Source organism: Ochotona princeps, chromosome 17, assembly GCF_030435755.1.
Source record: "Ochotona princeps isolate mOchPri1 chromosome 17, mOchPri1.hap1, whole genome shotgun sequence".
Classification (NCBI taxonomy): domain Eukaryota; kingdom Metazoa; phylum Chordata; class Mammalia; order Lagomorpha; family Ochotonidae; genus Ochotona; species Ochotona princeps.
The window spans coordinates 11,565,280-11,579,614 of record NC_080848.1 but is presented as its reverse complement, the minus strand read 5'-3'; the positions used below and the strand labels follow the sequence as shown (position 1 = coordinate 11,579,614).

The window sequence follows — 14,335 nt, the reverse complement described above, 5'->3', positions numbered from 1 at the left end:
TTCCCAGCATGGCCCTTATTATTTGTTGTTACCTTTCCCTCACTCCCACACCCTTTGACCCGGAACTCCTCTCTGCCGGGTCGTCAGCCCCCGCCCTCCCGCTCCGCTTCCGCGCCTGCGCTCCTAGGCGCCCGGGAGGCCGGCGGTCTCCCCTGAAAAGCGAAGATGGCGCTGGACGGGCCGGAGCAGGTGCGGTGTTGGGGCAGGGCCGGGGCTGCAGGCGGGAAGGGCATTGTCCGAGGTGCCGGGGAGCGGGCCGCGCCGGGGGTTTCTAGTGGGGTCTCGGATGGCCGTACTCATTCGGGCCGGGCCCTGCGCGGGGGCAGGATCTGCTGTGTCAGCGCCGCCAGCCGTGGGCCGGCAGTGCTGGGCGAGAAGGAATCACCAAAGCCGAGTGAATGGGAGCAGGGGGACGGGACGTCCTTCCTCCCCCGGGGCTCCGTCCGCAGCGATCACGCCTGTTGGCGGAGCGCTTGACACGGCGTCTGGTTCTCCATGCAGTCCAGGAGGCAGGCGGCGGCTTCAGGAAAACGGAGTGATGGGAAGGAGAGATGGGGGGTTCAGAAGCCGGATCGTCGGCCCAAGCTCCTCTTACACACAGAACTGCTCGCTTGAAGCTTCGTGGTGAGGGGCCCTGGACGTAGCTGCTTCCCGGTGGCTGTGGGGTGTGTTGAGTGATGACCCCGTGTTTTCAGATGGAGCTGGAAGAGGGGAAGGCGGGCAGCGGACTGCGCCAGTATTACCTATCCAAGATCGAGGAGCTGCAGGTGAGGGCAGCCCCAGCTGGGGGCGGGAAGCGAATTGAGGATGCCTCTCATTTGGGGGAGGGCCGTGGGGAGAGCTTGTTCCTTAGTTTTTAGGATCTGGATGAGTAGAAGTATAAAGGAATATAAAACACACGGCTAACCGTTTCTTGTTCTCGTGGGGCCTCACACCCCTGAGGGTGACAGCAGCCCCAGGAGTCAGATGGTATCCCCCACTCCCTCCCCAGCTTGCTGAAGGTCAATGCCAGGCCTGTTTGATCCATCTACATGCCCACAGTTGGTCACCTCTGAGGAATTAATTCTTTTTAATAATGAATTTGATTGGGCTGTGTATTCCTTTTTTGTTGTTTGTTTGTTTTACTTTTTTCTGGGCTGTGTCTTCCTACCCTGTCTCTTGTTTGGTCTCCATCTCTTTCCTGACATTCTTTATCTTTCCAGTCTGCATCTGATCATTCTATTTCACTGTAAAAATGAACTTATTTGGTTTAAGTTGCAGAAAATTTAAGTACTTAGAGTTGAAACGCAGGGGCCAGTACAGTGGCTCCACAAGCTGATTTTCCACCCTGTGATGCCAGCATCTCATATGGGTGCCAGTTCCTGGCCTGTCTACTCCACTTCCCATCCAGCTCCCTGCTTGTGGCCTGGGAAGGCAGTGAAGGGTGGCCCAAAGCCTTGGGGCCCAGCACTCAAGTGGGAGACCTGGAAGAAGCTCCTGGCTCCAACTTTGAATAAGCCCAGCTCTGGCCTCACATCCATTTGGGGAGTGAACCAGCAGTTGGGAAGACCTTCTCTCCCTGGAAAATATGTCTTTCCAATAAAAATAAGTAAATCTTAAAAAAAGAGAGAATGTTAACAGAAGAGGGGCTTTTTTTGTTGTTTGGTTTGTTTCTTCATTTTATGTGAACAATCTTCCATCTGCTGGTTTACTTCTCCAAGTGCCCACAACGGCCAGAGCTGGGCCTGACTCCCCGCTAGGTCTCCCATGTGCTGAGCCCTCAACCTCCCGCCTTCCCAGGATGCACGTTAGTGCAGCTGGCATCGGAACCGGAGCCAGGGGTGCAGCCAGGCACTCTGGTGTGGGCATCTCGCCTCTGTGCTGAATGCCAGCTCCTGGAGGAATCTTACATAGCGAGAGGTATGGGCTCTACAAATGAAGTGATCAGAAAGGTGTTGGGGCAAGGTATGAGCAGAGTGTGAGGGGTCTGGAAGACACTGACAACATCCAGACTGGATGGAATAATCTAGCAACCAGCCCACTGGTTAGGAGAACAGGGCCCTAGAAATTAGGGGCTGGAGAAATAAGAAAGATCATTACTGTGGCATAGGGAAAAGGCATAGGAAAACTTCAGAGCTCCAGGTGTGCTTACATGTATTATTTGAGTATTTGGTTTCTTTTAAAAAAAAGATTTATTTGAAAGGCAGTTACAGAGAGAGATCTTCCATCTGCTGGGCTCTCTATCCTGGGCTGGGCAAGGCCAGGCACAAGTTGGGAGACAGGAACCTTACCCAAGTCTCCCACATGGGTCAGCAGCCCAGGCATTTGGGCCGTCCTCCACTGTGTTCCCAAGTGCATTAGCAGGGAGCTAAATCGGAAGCAGAATCGCTGCAGCTCAAACTAGTGCCCACATGGGATGCCAGTGCTGCTGACAGTGGCTTAACGTGCAGTGCCAGCCCTGGGTTTCCATTTTTGGAGTTTCCATTTCATGCTTGATTTCGTGTGTCCACCTCTTTTTTTTTTTTTAAAGATTTATTATTATTGGAAAGCCGGATATACAAAGAGGAGGAGAGACAGAGAGGAAGATCTTCCATCCGATGTTTCACTCCACAAGTGAGCCGCAATGGGCCGGTGCATGCCGATCTGAAGCCGGGAACCAGGAACCTCTTCCAGGTCTCCCACACGGGTGCAGTGTCCCAAGGCTTTGGGCCGTCCTCAACTGCTTTCCCAGGCCCCAAGCAGGGAGCTGGATGGGAAGTGGAGCTGCCGGGATTAGAACCGGCGCCCATATGGGATCCCGGGGCTTTCAAGGCGAGGACTTTAGCCGCTAGGCCACGCCGCTGGGCCCTTGTGTGTCCACCTTAATGGCCTGACAGCAAGTGGGTCTGCTGGTGCCACAGCCCGGTGCAATTTTCTGACAGCTCTGGTTGAGGTCATCGAGACACCTCAACTTGGCTTTGTCTCATTTTCCACAGCAGCGCGCTAGAACTCTGGTTTCCACTGGATCACATTGCCCCCCATCTCCTCCTAACAAAGCCTGCATGAATCAGCTGTAGCTCTTCAGCAAAATTCCTTTCCCCACGGGCCAGTGAGAGCCTTCCAGCATGGCTGCCCTGGACTTCACAGGGCCGTAGGACAGGACAGGGTCACCAAACGTGCAGCTGCCCTGGACCCTTCTTCCACTCCCACTCCCGGTCTGGCTCTTGGCTAAGAACACCCCCATTTGCCTCTTGCCCCCCACAGCTGATTGTGAATGATAAGAGCCAAAACCTCCGCCGGCTTCAGGCACAAAGGAATGAGCTGAATGCCAAAGGTGAGGGCGAGGGTGGGGACCTGCCTGAGGTCTGACTGCTTTCGGATCTCCGTGCTTCTGCCTTCACAGCAGCACCTGTGGAGTCTCCTGGTCTGAGCATGTGCCGGCGTGACCCTCTTAAAGCTGTGAATGTGGGCTTTAAGTCGGGGGCGGGGGGCTTCCTTCAGTGTTTGACTGTGTGTGGAAGCTGGGTGACTGGCTGTGTTTGTGTCTAGTTCGCCTGTTGCGGGAGGAGCTGCAGCTGCTGCAGGAGCAGGGCTCCTACGTGGGGGAGGTGGTCCGGGCCATGGATAAGAAGAAAGTGTTGGTCAAGGTAAAGTCACTGCCCAGGGCCCAGCCCGTTGCCCCCAGCATCCCACTATCACGGGGTCTCAGGAAGACAGCGTTGCGTGCCCAGCTGTTAACGCTAGGACTGTCACAGGTCTCCCTGGGGAGGGTGTCCACCTGGTGGTCAGGGAAGAACAGGAAATCTCTTTCAGGTACATCCCGAGGGCAAGTTTGTTGTGGACGTGGACAAGAATATTGACATCAACGATGTGAGTGTGGTGGGTCAGGTAAGGGTAGGTGCAGCTCCCATCACTGCACTGCCCGAAACTTGCTCTGTTCTCAGGTGACACCCAACTGCCGGGTGGCCCTACGGAACGACAGCTACACGCTGCACAAGATCCTGCCCAACAAGGTGGACCCCCTAGTGTCACTGATGATGGTGGAGAAGGTGCCAGACTCCACATACGAGATGATCGGCGGACTGGACAAACAGATCAAGGAGATCAAGGAAGTGATCGAGCTGCCAGTCAAGCACCCTGAGCTCTTTGAAGCCCTGGGCATTGCCCAGCCCAAGGTGAGAGGGGCCAGGCTAGACTCCATCCCACCCAGATCAGATGCAGGGGTTGGAGTGAGCCACCACAGCCCGTGTGGGCTACCCTTTGCTGCTGGGCGTAGGGCTTAATCTAGAAGGGCCCATGGTGTTCATCTTCTCCTCTAACACAGGAGGGGAACCTTTTTTCTGCCAAGGTTCATTTGGGGACCATTCACAATTATCAGCCGAAAGTCCAATATATGTGAACAGCCTGAAATTTGAATCTCACAGGCATTCCCACCCCTGACCCCTGCTTCCCTCTAGGGAGTGCTGCTGTACGGGCCCCCGGGCACTGGGAAGACCTTGCTGGCTAGGGCTGTGGCTCACCATACCGACTGTACCTTCATCCGTGTCTCTGGGTCTGAACTGGTACAGAAGTTCATCGGGGAAGGTAATGGCAGCTAGGACCATGGCGGGAACCAAGCAGAAGTGTGGGCAGGAGGACCTTGTAACGCCCTGATGGCCCTTGGCTTCTGTGCAGGGGCGAGAATGGTGAGGGAGCTGTTCGTCATGGCACGGGAACACGCTCCCTCCATCATCTTCATGGATGAGATTGACTCCATCGGCTCCTCGCGCCTCGAGGGTGGCTCTGGGGGGGACAGTGAAGTGCAGCGCACCATGCTGGAGCTGCTCAACCAGCTGGATGGCTTCGAGGCCACCAAGAACATCAAGGTGAGGCCACCGCCGGGCAGCCCAGGATGGTCCTCGGAGCTGGGCAGGCCCAGGCGCTTAGCTGACTTTGCCCCTTCCTGTACCCAGGTCATCATGGCCACTAACCGGATTGACATCTTAGATTCTGCGCTGCTTCGCCCAGGGCGCATTGACAGGAAAATTGAATTCCCGCCCCCCAACGAAGAGGTCTGTGAGGGGCAGTGCCTACTGTGGCCCAAGGCTGTGGGGTGGGTTGTGGGGCTCAGCCCTTTCCTCCTCCACATCTAGGCTCGACTGGACATTCTGAAGATCCATTCTCGGAAAATGAACCTGACCCGGGGGATCAACCTGAGAAAGATTGCTGAGCTGATGCCAGGAGCGTCGGGGGCCGAAGTGAAGGTGCTTGGGGAGCCAGGGCCCCAGCTGGGGGTGGGAGGAAACTCCAGGCCTCAGAGGACAGGAGGGGAGGCTCAACTTGCTTTCCCTGCTTAGGGTGTGTGCACGGAGGCTGGCATGTATGCCCTGCGGGAACGGCGAGTCCATGTCACCCAGGAGGACTTTGAGATGGCAGTTGCCAAGGTACAGCCCCTGACCTTGTCTTGGCTGCTGGCAGAGTGTGTTTCCAGGACTCATGATCTAATTCTCTTTTTCTCCAGGTCATGCAGAAGGATAGTGAGAAAAACATGTCCATTAAGAAACTGTGGAAGTGAGCTTTCATGCTTGGCATGGACCCCTCAAATAAAGCTCTGTGGTGTAAGCCCTGTCAGGACTCTGCTCCGTTCAAATGACCAGATCTGGGTACCACCAATAAACAAAAGGATTTATTTGGGAAGTTCCAAACCTGCCAGAAGTGGCACTTGCCAAACCCTGGACCCACCCACCCTCCCAAGTACCCCAAGGACAGCAGGGATCCCCCCAGGCACCTCCTGCCCTCCACCATTTGCACACCCACCCTCCCCCCTCCAGGAGGCGTCACCTCCCCAGCCCGCTGGTGTCCTAGGAGATGATGGCGGCTGGAGCCGCTTGCATAGATTGAAGAAAGAGAATGAGGAGGCACCAAATAGGGCTCCCTGAAAACCCCCAACATACCCCTATACAAAAAAAGTGGCTCCCACATAGAAAATCCTGCTCCCAAATAGTGCAAATACCCAGAGAAAAGGAGAAAAAACCAGCAACAAGGCTGGGTTTATAGGAATGGCCAAGAACTTTGGTTTCAGGAGGTTAGGAAGAGTCTGGGCTGTGCCTCGTCTTCCTCGCCTGGCTCCCTCCGCAGAGCCAGCTCTTGCTCACCCTGGGGTGGGGGCCTGTAAACATGCAAACCCAGCGCCTTTGGTTCCTAAAGGCCTCAATTACAACATCAAAGCACAGCCTCCAGTGGTCCCACGAGGCCTGCCTGCAGGGGCAGGGGAGATGCCTGTGAACCCGGCTAAAGCCAACATGGAAAGGAAGGAATAAGGCTTTGGAAACCAAGCAACAAGGAATCCTACCACTATGCTTACGAAACTAAAGCTGGGGAGTTGAGTGCCAGCAGACACCCCTCACCCCGTCTGCAGTCCCGGCTGGGACCTGCTGGCTGGTCCCCTTCTGAGCTCCAGGCCTGGGCAGAAGGATGCAATCCCTGAGCAGTTAGGTCAAGCGGATGCCCAGCACCTGTTCCAGTTCCTGCCGTCGCTGCTGCACCTGGAGAAAGAAGAGACCGTGGCTCAGGCCTCTGATATTCACAAGCAAAGAAGGGTCAATGTGGTAGTGCCTCACCTTGGCAAAGATGTGCCGCCCCACTGCCTCCTGGGCCCAGGGCTGGTGGTAGAAAGCAGCTCGTCTCTCCTCCTCAGGATTGCCGATCACATCGGTGATGATCTGCAAGGAATCCAGAGGAAAGCCACGGCGTTGGCATCATTTCCAGCCTGCCCCATGGGGTGGGAGTCACCCCAAGCTTCACATGGGCTACCCCTCAGAAAACAGGACTACACCTTGAGGTCCCGGCGCTGGGAACGCAGCCACTCCTGGATGAAGTCCTGGGGGTCAGTGCTGAAGCTGAGCATGAAATCCCTCTGGGTCTTCAGCTGGTTGATAGACTCAATGGTCTCGTGGATCTGGGAAGAGGAGTGCCCATGTCATGTGGCCCTCAGCTTTGGGGCTGTACGCACAAAGGGGCCTGACAGCTGCCTGCTCCCAGAGGCCCACCTTGACATCCAGGGAGGCAATCTCCTGCTGATTGGTAGTGGAAGCCAGGAAGTTGCTCATCTGGGCTTTGAGTGGATCATCCACCTCCACGTCGATGTCATAACAGGCTGTCTTCTTCTGGTCGTTAGGATCCACACTGTGGATGCATGGGGAGGAGGGAAAGTTCAGGGCTGTATCTGCCCACCTGGATCAGCCAGGGGGACCCAGAGTGGATCCCATCGACATTCTTGGGGGTCCAAGAAACCTGTCCCTTCCCTGTGGCTTCAAATCTGGGTAAAGTTACTGCTCTCAGAGGAGTCTCTCCACCCGCACCTTCCATTTACCTAATGACGTGGTTGATGACAATGGGATCTGGATGCTGCAGCAGCCCGGCCAGCTTCATGGGGATCTCAGAGAAACGGAGTCGGCCACAACTGAAGATCTGGAGGAGAGTACCGAGGTTTGGTGATGCCCGAGGCCTTGGCCAGGGCTCAGTTCTAAGACTGATAAGACTGTAGGGCAGCAGCAGGGGCTAGGGCAGCATCTTGCTAACCTGGCGGAAGTAACGGTTGCAATTGATGTACTCGCGCTCGTGCCCGTCCTGCAGCTGGTTGTGTTTGATGTAAAGCCACAGGGCCTGCATGATGGCGGCCCTTGTCTGGGTGTGTACTCCTAGCAGCCTCGCCAGTCGGGGATCCAATTTGTACTGCGGAGGCTGGAGACGGAACACAGTATGGGGGAGGCCTTTAACAAGACAGGGTCAAGGTGGGTCTGAGGCACCTGCTTTCCTCTCCTCCCTTATCCCCAAGGCCCAGCTTTGATGCGCGCGTCTGTCACCTGGTGATCCAGCATAAGCAAGAGGGTGCACTTCACATTGAGGTCTCCGGGCCGTTTTACCTGGAAGCCATCTGTCTCCTGGGTGGTGGGCATGCGGTGCCACTGGGAGGGGAACAAAGCATACCCACAAGGGGTGGTCACAAATAAATACCCAGCCCTGTAATGGCACCAAGGCCATGGATGCCCAGCTGGCACACCATCCTGCTCTCTCTGAACTTCAGGTTCATGCTCACCTCCACCAGGTGGTTGTCAGGCCCATACAGCTCCTTGTCCAACTCAATGACAAGGCTCTTGAAGAATGAAGAAAACTTCCTCTTCTGTTTGCTAGGCTGGGCATGAAGGAGGGTATAAGAGGGGTGTTGCTGGTTCTCCAACTAAACTAGGCTGAGTGCCCCGTGGAGGAGCTCTGTTCCAGCCTGCAGCACAGGGCACTGAGGACTCCAGGGTCCGCAGCGGAGCAGCCAGACTGGCAGAGTGGGCAGCAGAACACAGTGGAGGCAGCGAGACAGCACCTGCTCGCTAACAAGGGACTGCTGCCCACAGGAAAGCTACTGTAACAATCACACAAACCAACCCCAAGTGCCAGAGCCGTGCCCTCCTTATGACAAGGCTTCTCCGAGACCCCAAGTGTCTGTAGCCAGGTTTAACCACCCCCTAGCCCAGCTCTCCTCCCTTCCTTCCAAACTCACATCATCCAGCAGTTTTCCTTCTACTCGTAGTTCCCAGGAAGCCACCTTGTCCCCTGCAGGGGTGCCCCCAGGGGTTCCTGCAGTTCCCCCACTATCGCCTTCTGCTTTGCTGGGACTGAATGTATTGGAAATGTAGATGCGAAGCTTTCGCTTTTGCTAAAAAGAAAGGCAATCAGCTAGAGGTGGACCAGCATGACCGAAAACAACGCAGTCCAGTCTTCCCTTCTAAATGCATTCAACATTGAGCACAGCGGGCCACAGCAATAGTAAATCGAGCCTGGCCTTAGTGCCACAGGGCCAACACATACAGACATATATGTGTGAAAGATATATCATGGCACTAGCAAGACAGACACCTCTTACTTTAAATGACACCCAAACATCCATCACAGTCCCCAAAAGATCGAGCCTCCTGGAAGGCCTTCACTGTGCATAGGACTGTTCTAGATTATTTAAAAAGAGGTTCATTGGGAAATGGAGAAAGGACCTATGCTTTCCTAACCTCCAATCTAGTTTCAACCATGATCCGTAAGATTTACACTTTAAATCATGACCCAGGATTCACATATATGAAAATTTCTGAATTTGATGAAGTAATATGCCAAGTGCTTCACAGTATTTTTCTATTTCATATTCATTTAAAACATGCTGGTCCCAACACGCAGAGTTCCTGCTCCGCTAGTGGGCTGCATTGCGCACCTGAGAAACCTGTTCTTGGCCTGACCCCAACCCTGGTGTGGCCCCTGGCAGAAATGGTGCGGAGCAGTGGGGCTGGCTCTACATACCGTCAGAGGCTTCTTAATGGCCTCCTGGATCTCCATGCGCTTCCGGGCGATGGTTTGGTCCAGCTTCCGCTCAAAAGCCAGGAGATCCATGTATGCCTGAGACTCTGGGACGAGCTCCCGGATCTGGCAAAGGGGTAGAAATTAACCAGTCCACTTCCACCCCAGCTCTGGCGCCTTCCTCTTGCTGCCCCCCACCCAGGCTTGGGGCAGATGTGCTCCCCTCCCCGACACGCCCACTCACTCGCTGAGGTAGAACCTTATCTGCCATCTTCCTCCTCTTTAACCTGGGAGGACAGAAGAAGCCCAGTTAGGAGCACAGTGCTTCCCATTCCCAGGATCCCCACCCCCAAGAAGTCTTCCTCCATCATCCAAGCTCTTGGGACAGAAGGAAGCCCTGGGTTGCCACTCAAGCTGGCTAGCCAGGCTGAGAAAAATGGTGGGTCTTACCCTCGACGCTGGGCAGGCATTGGGGGCTGGGCCTGGGGCACAAGCAGGCGTTTTCGGAATGGATCCATCATGGTCGGGGGCATGCCTGGACGCAGTGGAGCAGCTGTGCCAAATGGGGAGCCGGCCGGGGGTCCCACCTGTAAGCCAGCCATGGGCATCCGGCTCCCGGGTGACATGCCAGGCCGCTGGGGGAAGTGAGACGGTGGGGGTGTATAGGTCAGTGGTAGCCTGCTGCGCGGCCAGTAGCTCAGGCCATCCATTCTCCCTCTGGCTAGCCCAGGCCCGATCAGCACACACAGCCCCACGGGAGTGCCAGGAACAAAGGGAAGCGGGTGCTTGAGTACAGGGTGTAAACCACACCTGCCCGCTCCTCCCACCTCATAATCCTGCCAGCAAATGAGCAGACAGGAGGCCAGGGGTGGGAGGAACCTGCTGGCAGAGGCCAGGGTGGGGCGGGGGGCTCTCCAGGGCCACCTCCTAGCCCTGGCATGCTGTGCCCACTTGCTGTGACCAGCCAGCTCTGGCACACAAAGTAGACCCTCAGCCTCCCACCAAGCACTTCCTTCCTTCTCTGAACCCATTTTAAGGGCCAAGTACAGCACCACCAGCAGCCTGGGGGTACAGTCATGGCAGGTATAAGCAGGTTGACAAGGCAGAGCCCTGATGCCCACTTGAGAGAGAGAAGCAGCCGGTGGGCTGCTAAGCCTGTCAGCAGCACCTCAGGGAGTCACCTGCAACAGGATGGGCTGGACGTGGCCCAGCTGGTGGGGGTAGCCTCTGGCAGACAGAGCTCACAGACCATCTGGTCACCATATGGCCTTACCCACAGCCCAGAACTGGACTCTTCTCTTGCTTCCCTACTATCATAGCCAGAGCACTGTGCCAGGAGACCCCCAAAAGGGAATCTATGTCTCTAGAGAGGTCTGTGGGAGTGAGAGCAGCTGGCATTTGTGCTCTAGGCACTATCTGGCAGCCAGGACTGGCTAGAGTTCAGCTTAACCCTAGCAAGCCCAAGCTAGAGGATGGGTAGGATTGTCCTGGATGCAGGGGTTGGAGCAGCAGCAGGAAGCTGGGAGACGGGGTGCCTGCAGAAGGCTTTCCACCTAAGACCCAGCTCCCTGCTGTTTCCGTGGAGCCCCTCAGGGAATACCTCTGCTCCCAACCCTCTTCTTCGTGGCAGCTGCTGGCAAGGCCTGTTTAGCAGCTCAGCCTTGCACACACTGTCCCTGGCAACTTCACAGGGCTGGCCCCAGGGCCCAGATTATGCAACGAGCACAACCAGCCAACCCATCCAGGCTGGCTGGAGACTCTCAGGGAGTCCAAGACCCTCCCCCCACCCCCCAAAGTGGGCAGAGGAGATGCTGACCCCACCCCTCTTTCCAGCACATTCCCAACGTGCAGGGTCAGATACTTGACCAGATGCAGCAAAACACAAACCAGAGCTGTGGCAGACAAACAGTGGAGTAGGAGGGAGGCTGAGGGGGGGGGAGGTGTCTAGGGAGACTTGCCCTAAGTCTCTCTGATCAGGAATGGATTTGTCAGGACTGTGGAAAGCAAAGACAAAAGACAGCAATGTCTGCTTTAAAGAGTCATTGCCAGGGATTATAGGGGGAGGAAGGGGAAAAAAAAACTCTCACTGTGGCTACAGCTCTGAGCCTGGCTGCTCCATGGCCAGTCTCCAGCTTTCCCAGTGCTGGAGAAGAGGGGCGAGGAGCAACTGCAGAGGCAAGCTAGGGCCCTGCGGTCCCCACAAATGCACCAGGGCATTCACCAAACCCCTCCAGCACTATCACCTTAGAAAACAGGCGCTCCAACTCCACCCCTTGCAAAGACACAACTCATGAGACATTTTAAAAAAGAAAGAAAGAAAAAAGGTTTTTAAAAGGCAAAAAATGGGGTCAGCACGATAATGCAGCAGGCTAATTATCTCTGGTGCCTGCGTCCCATATGGGTGCTGGTTCGTGACCCAGCTGCTCCACTTCCCATCCAGCTCCCTATTGCCTGGGAAAGCAGCAGAGGATGGCCCAAAGCCTTGGGACCTTACACCCACGTGGGAGACCAGGAGGAAGCTCCTGGTTCCCAGGTTCAGATTGGCTCAGCTCTGGCCATTGCAAACGTTTGGAGAGTGAACCAGCAGATGAAAGTTCTCTCTGTCTCTAACTCTCCTTTCAAATAAAAAATAATAACGACAAAGACAAAATTAAAAACATGCAACCCCCAAACTCGCAGCCTCCCTCCACTCTGGAAACAGGGCAAGGCAGGCCTGGCTCAGCCCCCTGTGCCCCTAAATGGGCAGTGACCTAATCACCCTTCTGCCACACCAGCCTGTCCACCACCACAGGGAGCGGGAGCACAGGGCTCAGGCTGAGGTGCCAGGTGAAGCCCCCTGCGACTCAGCTTGCCTGCTCAACCTCGCCCCCAAACCTCAGGTGGCTGGCCTGAGGGCACCAGCTGGAGGAGGAGACTGCTCCCCCACCCATGGAGAGAACTCTAGAACAAACCCAGCTGACCCCGGCGATCCACAACTGCAGTCTTACTCTGGAGGAAGGTCAGCATTTGCCTTCTTTCAGGGGCCTCCCCGTCTGTATCTTGGTGCTTCGAGCTCCTGCTGGCACCCAGGGACCCTCTGTTCCCCAGATCTCAGCCCCTTTCCAGGCAGTCACCCAAGGGGACTTGCAGAGATGCCAATCAGGCTCTTACACATTCAGCCCAGCGGAGCTGGAGGTGAGATGGAAAGGCCCACTTGGGGCTGTCTCTTGCTTCCCCATGCCTGAGAGGCCAGGGAGGGAGAGGCCAGACCCCCAGCGCTGCCTTGCCACAAGCCCAAGGCCGCATCCCACAAAACACTGTGGAGTCCATCCTCCCGGGGGGCTTTCCCAGGGCCACACTTCCTCTGGGCTGCATGCAAGCAAACGGGAAAAGCGTCTGTCTGGTCCAGGTCCCTCCAAGGCCATGGATCCAAGGGTTCCCAGGCCAGGTCTGTGCAAGCAGGTCCAAGTCCTGGAACCACTGATGCGGGTTTCCCCTGGGGAGCGAAAGAACCCAGCTGCTCACCAGGGCTCAAGTGCTCCCCCTCTTTTTCTTTTAGGGAGCAGAGGAAACTACCTCCAAACAGTCGGGGTCCTGGCAAGGTACTGGACTTTGGGAGACCGCCAAGAAGCAAAACGCAGGGCACTGAGGCTGGGGTACGGACTCTGCAGAATCTGGGACTGGGAAACCCTAACACCGCCAGCAGGGCTGGGTTGAGCTCTCCCACCTCCGTTGCCAGACCCAGCCCCGCCCCGCCTCTCTGTGGACTTCCAGGTGGGGCTGAATCCCTAAGGAGTCAGCACAGGAGGTGGAGAGGCCAGCTCCTGCAGCCCCCAGCCCAGCACGGTGCCACAGCTCTGCCCCTCCAGATGCCAGAGAGCAAACCCGGGCCCGACGCTGCCCAGAGTCGTCTCTTCCTGGGAGCGGTTCCTCCCTCAGGCCCGGTCTCCTGACCCTGACCACCGGGAATAGAATCTGCACCCCGTGCAAAGGCCAGAACCCCCTAGTCCCAATCCCAGCCTTCCTAGGCCGTGGGAAGCCAGGCTGCCGGCCTCATTAGCAGCAGCTGGGAGCCATCTCAGACAAGCTACGACCCTGCCAGCTCCCAGCGAGAGAAAAACAAAACAAAAAAACCAGGGCCGACTTGGAACAGCAGCAAGGCGACTGCAGGGTAACCCTGGTCGTTGCCTCAGTGGCAGCCTGGTCCAAAACTCGCTCATCACGTGCCGGGACCCTGGACACTAGGCTGTCCGCTCCACGCGACCGCAACTCCATCTCTCAGTTCCTGAGTGCCCGTGCCAAGGCGGCCGTCTCGCTGCTTCAAGCCACCGCCGCAGGGTCCCCCCTCGCCCAGCTCTCCCTGCGCCGCCTCCGCCATAACCGAGCTGCGGCCGGAGCGCCCCCGGCCTGGCCCTGCCCCGGCTCCGGCTCGGTCCTCCGCCGAGTCCCGTGCTCTAGGCCCAGGAGGCTCAACTCCACCCGAAGCTCTCCCTCCGCCTTCTGCCCGGGTCGCCGTCGCGGCATCGCGCGCTCGGTCCTCCTCACCTGGTACGGCGCCACGGGACCCGCGGGGCCCATAGGGCGGAAGGCGGCGGCCCCGGGGCCCCCCACGCCTCCAGCCGGGCCCGGTCCCCTGAGCGCCGGTCCCGGCAGCATGCCGGGTGCCCCTTGGGGTGGTGGCGCCCCCAGGGCCGCTGCCACGGCCCCGCCGCCAGGGCTCAGCGGGGGCAGCGGGAACCCGCCCGCGCCACGGCCGGACATCGCTCCGTCCCGTCCCGCGCGGGGTTGCGATCCGGGCTCCCGGCCCCGGACTCGGCGCTCTTGTTCTCCGCGATCCGGGATTTTTCCGCTCTTAATTCCGGGTTCCGGGGTCTGCGGATCCGGGTTCCGGGATTTCCTAACTCAAGTTCGCGAGGCCGGCTATGGGGCCAGAGCCTGACCCCGATTCTGCTCCTGCCCGGGAGATTCCGGATCCGGGATCGACTCGCGGGCCCGCCTGCCGCCCCCGGCCTCGGAGGGAGGACCGCGGATCCTTACTCTTGGCCAGGCCCGGCACTAGACTCCTCCCCTACCCGGCAGGCCA

At 57.3% G+C, this 14,335-nt stretch overlaps 2 protein-coding genes across 2 annotated transcripts; one reads left to right on the top strand and one right to left on the bottom strand.

Moving 5' to 3' along the window:
* The first annotated feature begins 55 nt into the window (after positions 1–55).
* On the top strand, positions 56–5,565 carry PSMC5 (proteasome 26S subunit, ATPase 5). The gene is made up of 12 exons (XM_012930391.3): positions 56–189; positions 696–767; positions 3,223–3,292; positions 3,508–3,605; positions 3,772–3,828; positions 3,903–4,133; positions 4,416–4,542; positions 4,633–4,823; positions 4,911–5,009; positions 5,091–5,201; positions 5,295–5,381; positions 5,459–5,565. The coding sequence occupies exons 1-12, from the start codon at positions 166–168 to the stop codon at positions 5,510–5,512; spliced, it is 1,221 nt and encodes a 406-aa protein (XP_012785845.1). The 5' UTR covers positions 56–165; the 3' UTR covers positions 5,513–5,565.
* Positions 5,566–5,607: 42 nt separating this feature from the next.
* SMARCD2 (SWI/SNF related, matrix associated, actin dependent regulator of chromatin, subfamily d, member 2) lies at positions 5,608–14,335 on the bottom strand. Its single transcript, XM_058675303.1, has 13 exons — positions 13,798–14,335; positions 9,724–9,908; positions 9,518–9,560; positions 9,277–9,399; positions 8,492–8,647; positions 8,036–8,131; positions 7,803–7,904; positions 7,519–7,680; positions 7,310–7,407; positions 6,987–7,122; positions 6,773–6,895; positions 6,558–6,659; positions 5,608–6,482 (listed from the first exon to the last, which is right to left on the bottom strand). The coding sequence occupies exons 1-13, from the start codon at positions 14,011–14,013 to the stop codon at positions 6,429–6,431; spliced, it is 1,596 nt and encodes a 531-aa protein (XP_058531286.1). The 5' UTR covers positions 14,014–14,335; the 3' UTR covers positions 5,608–6,428.

Excerpts from the sequence above, each read along its gene's own strand:
- PSMC5 (XM_012930391.3), top strand. The coding sequence starts at position 166 with ATGGCGCTGGACGGGCCGGAGCAG. Across the intron at positions 4,134-4,415 it reads TGGGCATTGCCCAGCCCAAG|GGAGTGCTGCTGTACGGGCC; the intron begins GTGAGAGGGGCC and ends GCTTCCCTCTAG. Across the intron at positions 5,010-5,090 it reads TCCCGCCCCCCAACGAAGAG|GCTCGACTGGACATTCTGAA; the intron begins GTCTGTGAGGGG and ends CTCCACATCTAG.
- SMARCD2 (XM_058675303.1), bottom strand. The coding sequence starts at position 14,013 with ATGTCCGGCCGTGGCGCGGGCGGGTTCCCGCTGCCCCCGCTGAGCCCT. Across the intron at positions 8,648-9,276 it reads CCATTAAGAAGCCTCTGACG|CAAAAGCGAAAGCTTCGCAT; the intron begins GTATGTAGAGCC and ends CTTTCTTTTTAG. Across the intron at positions 6,896-6,986 it reads TTGCCTCCCTGGATGTCAAG|ATCCACGAGACCATTGAGTC; the intron begins GTGGGCCTCTGG and ends TCCTCTTCCCAG.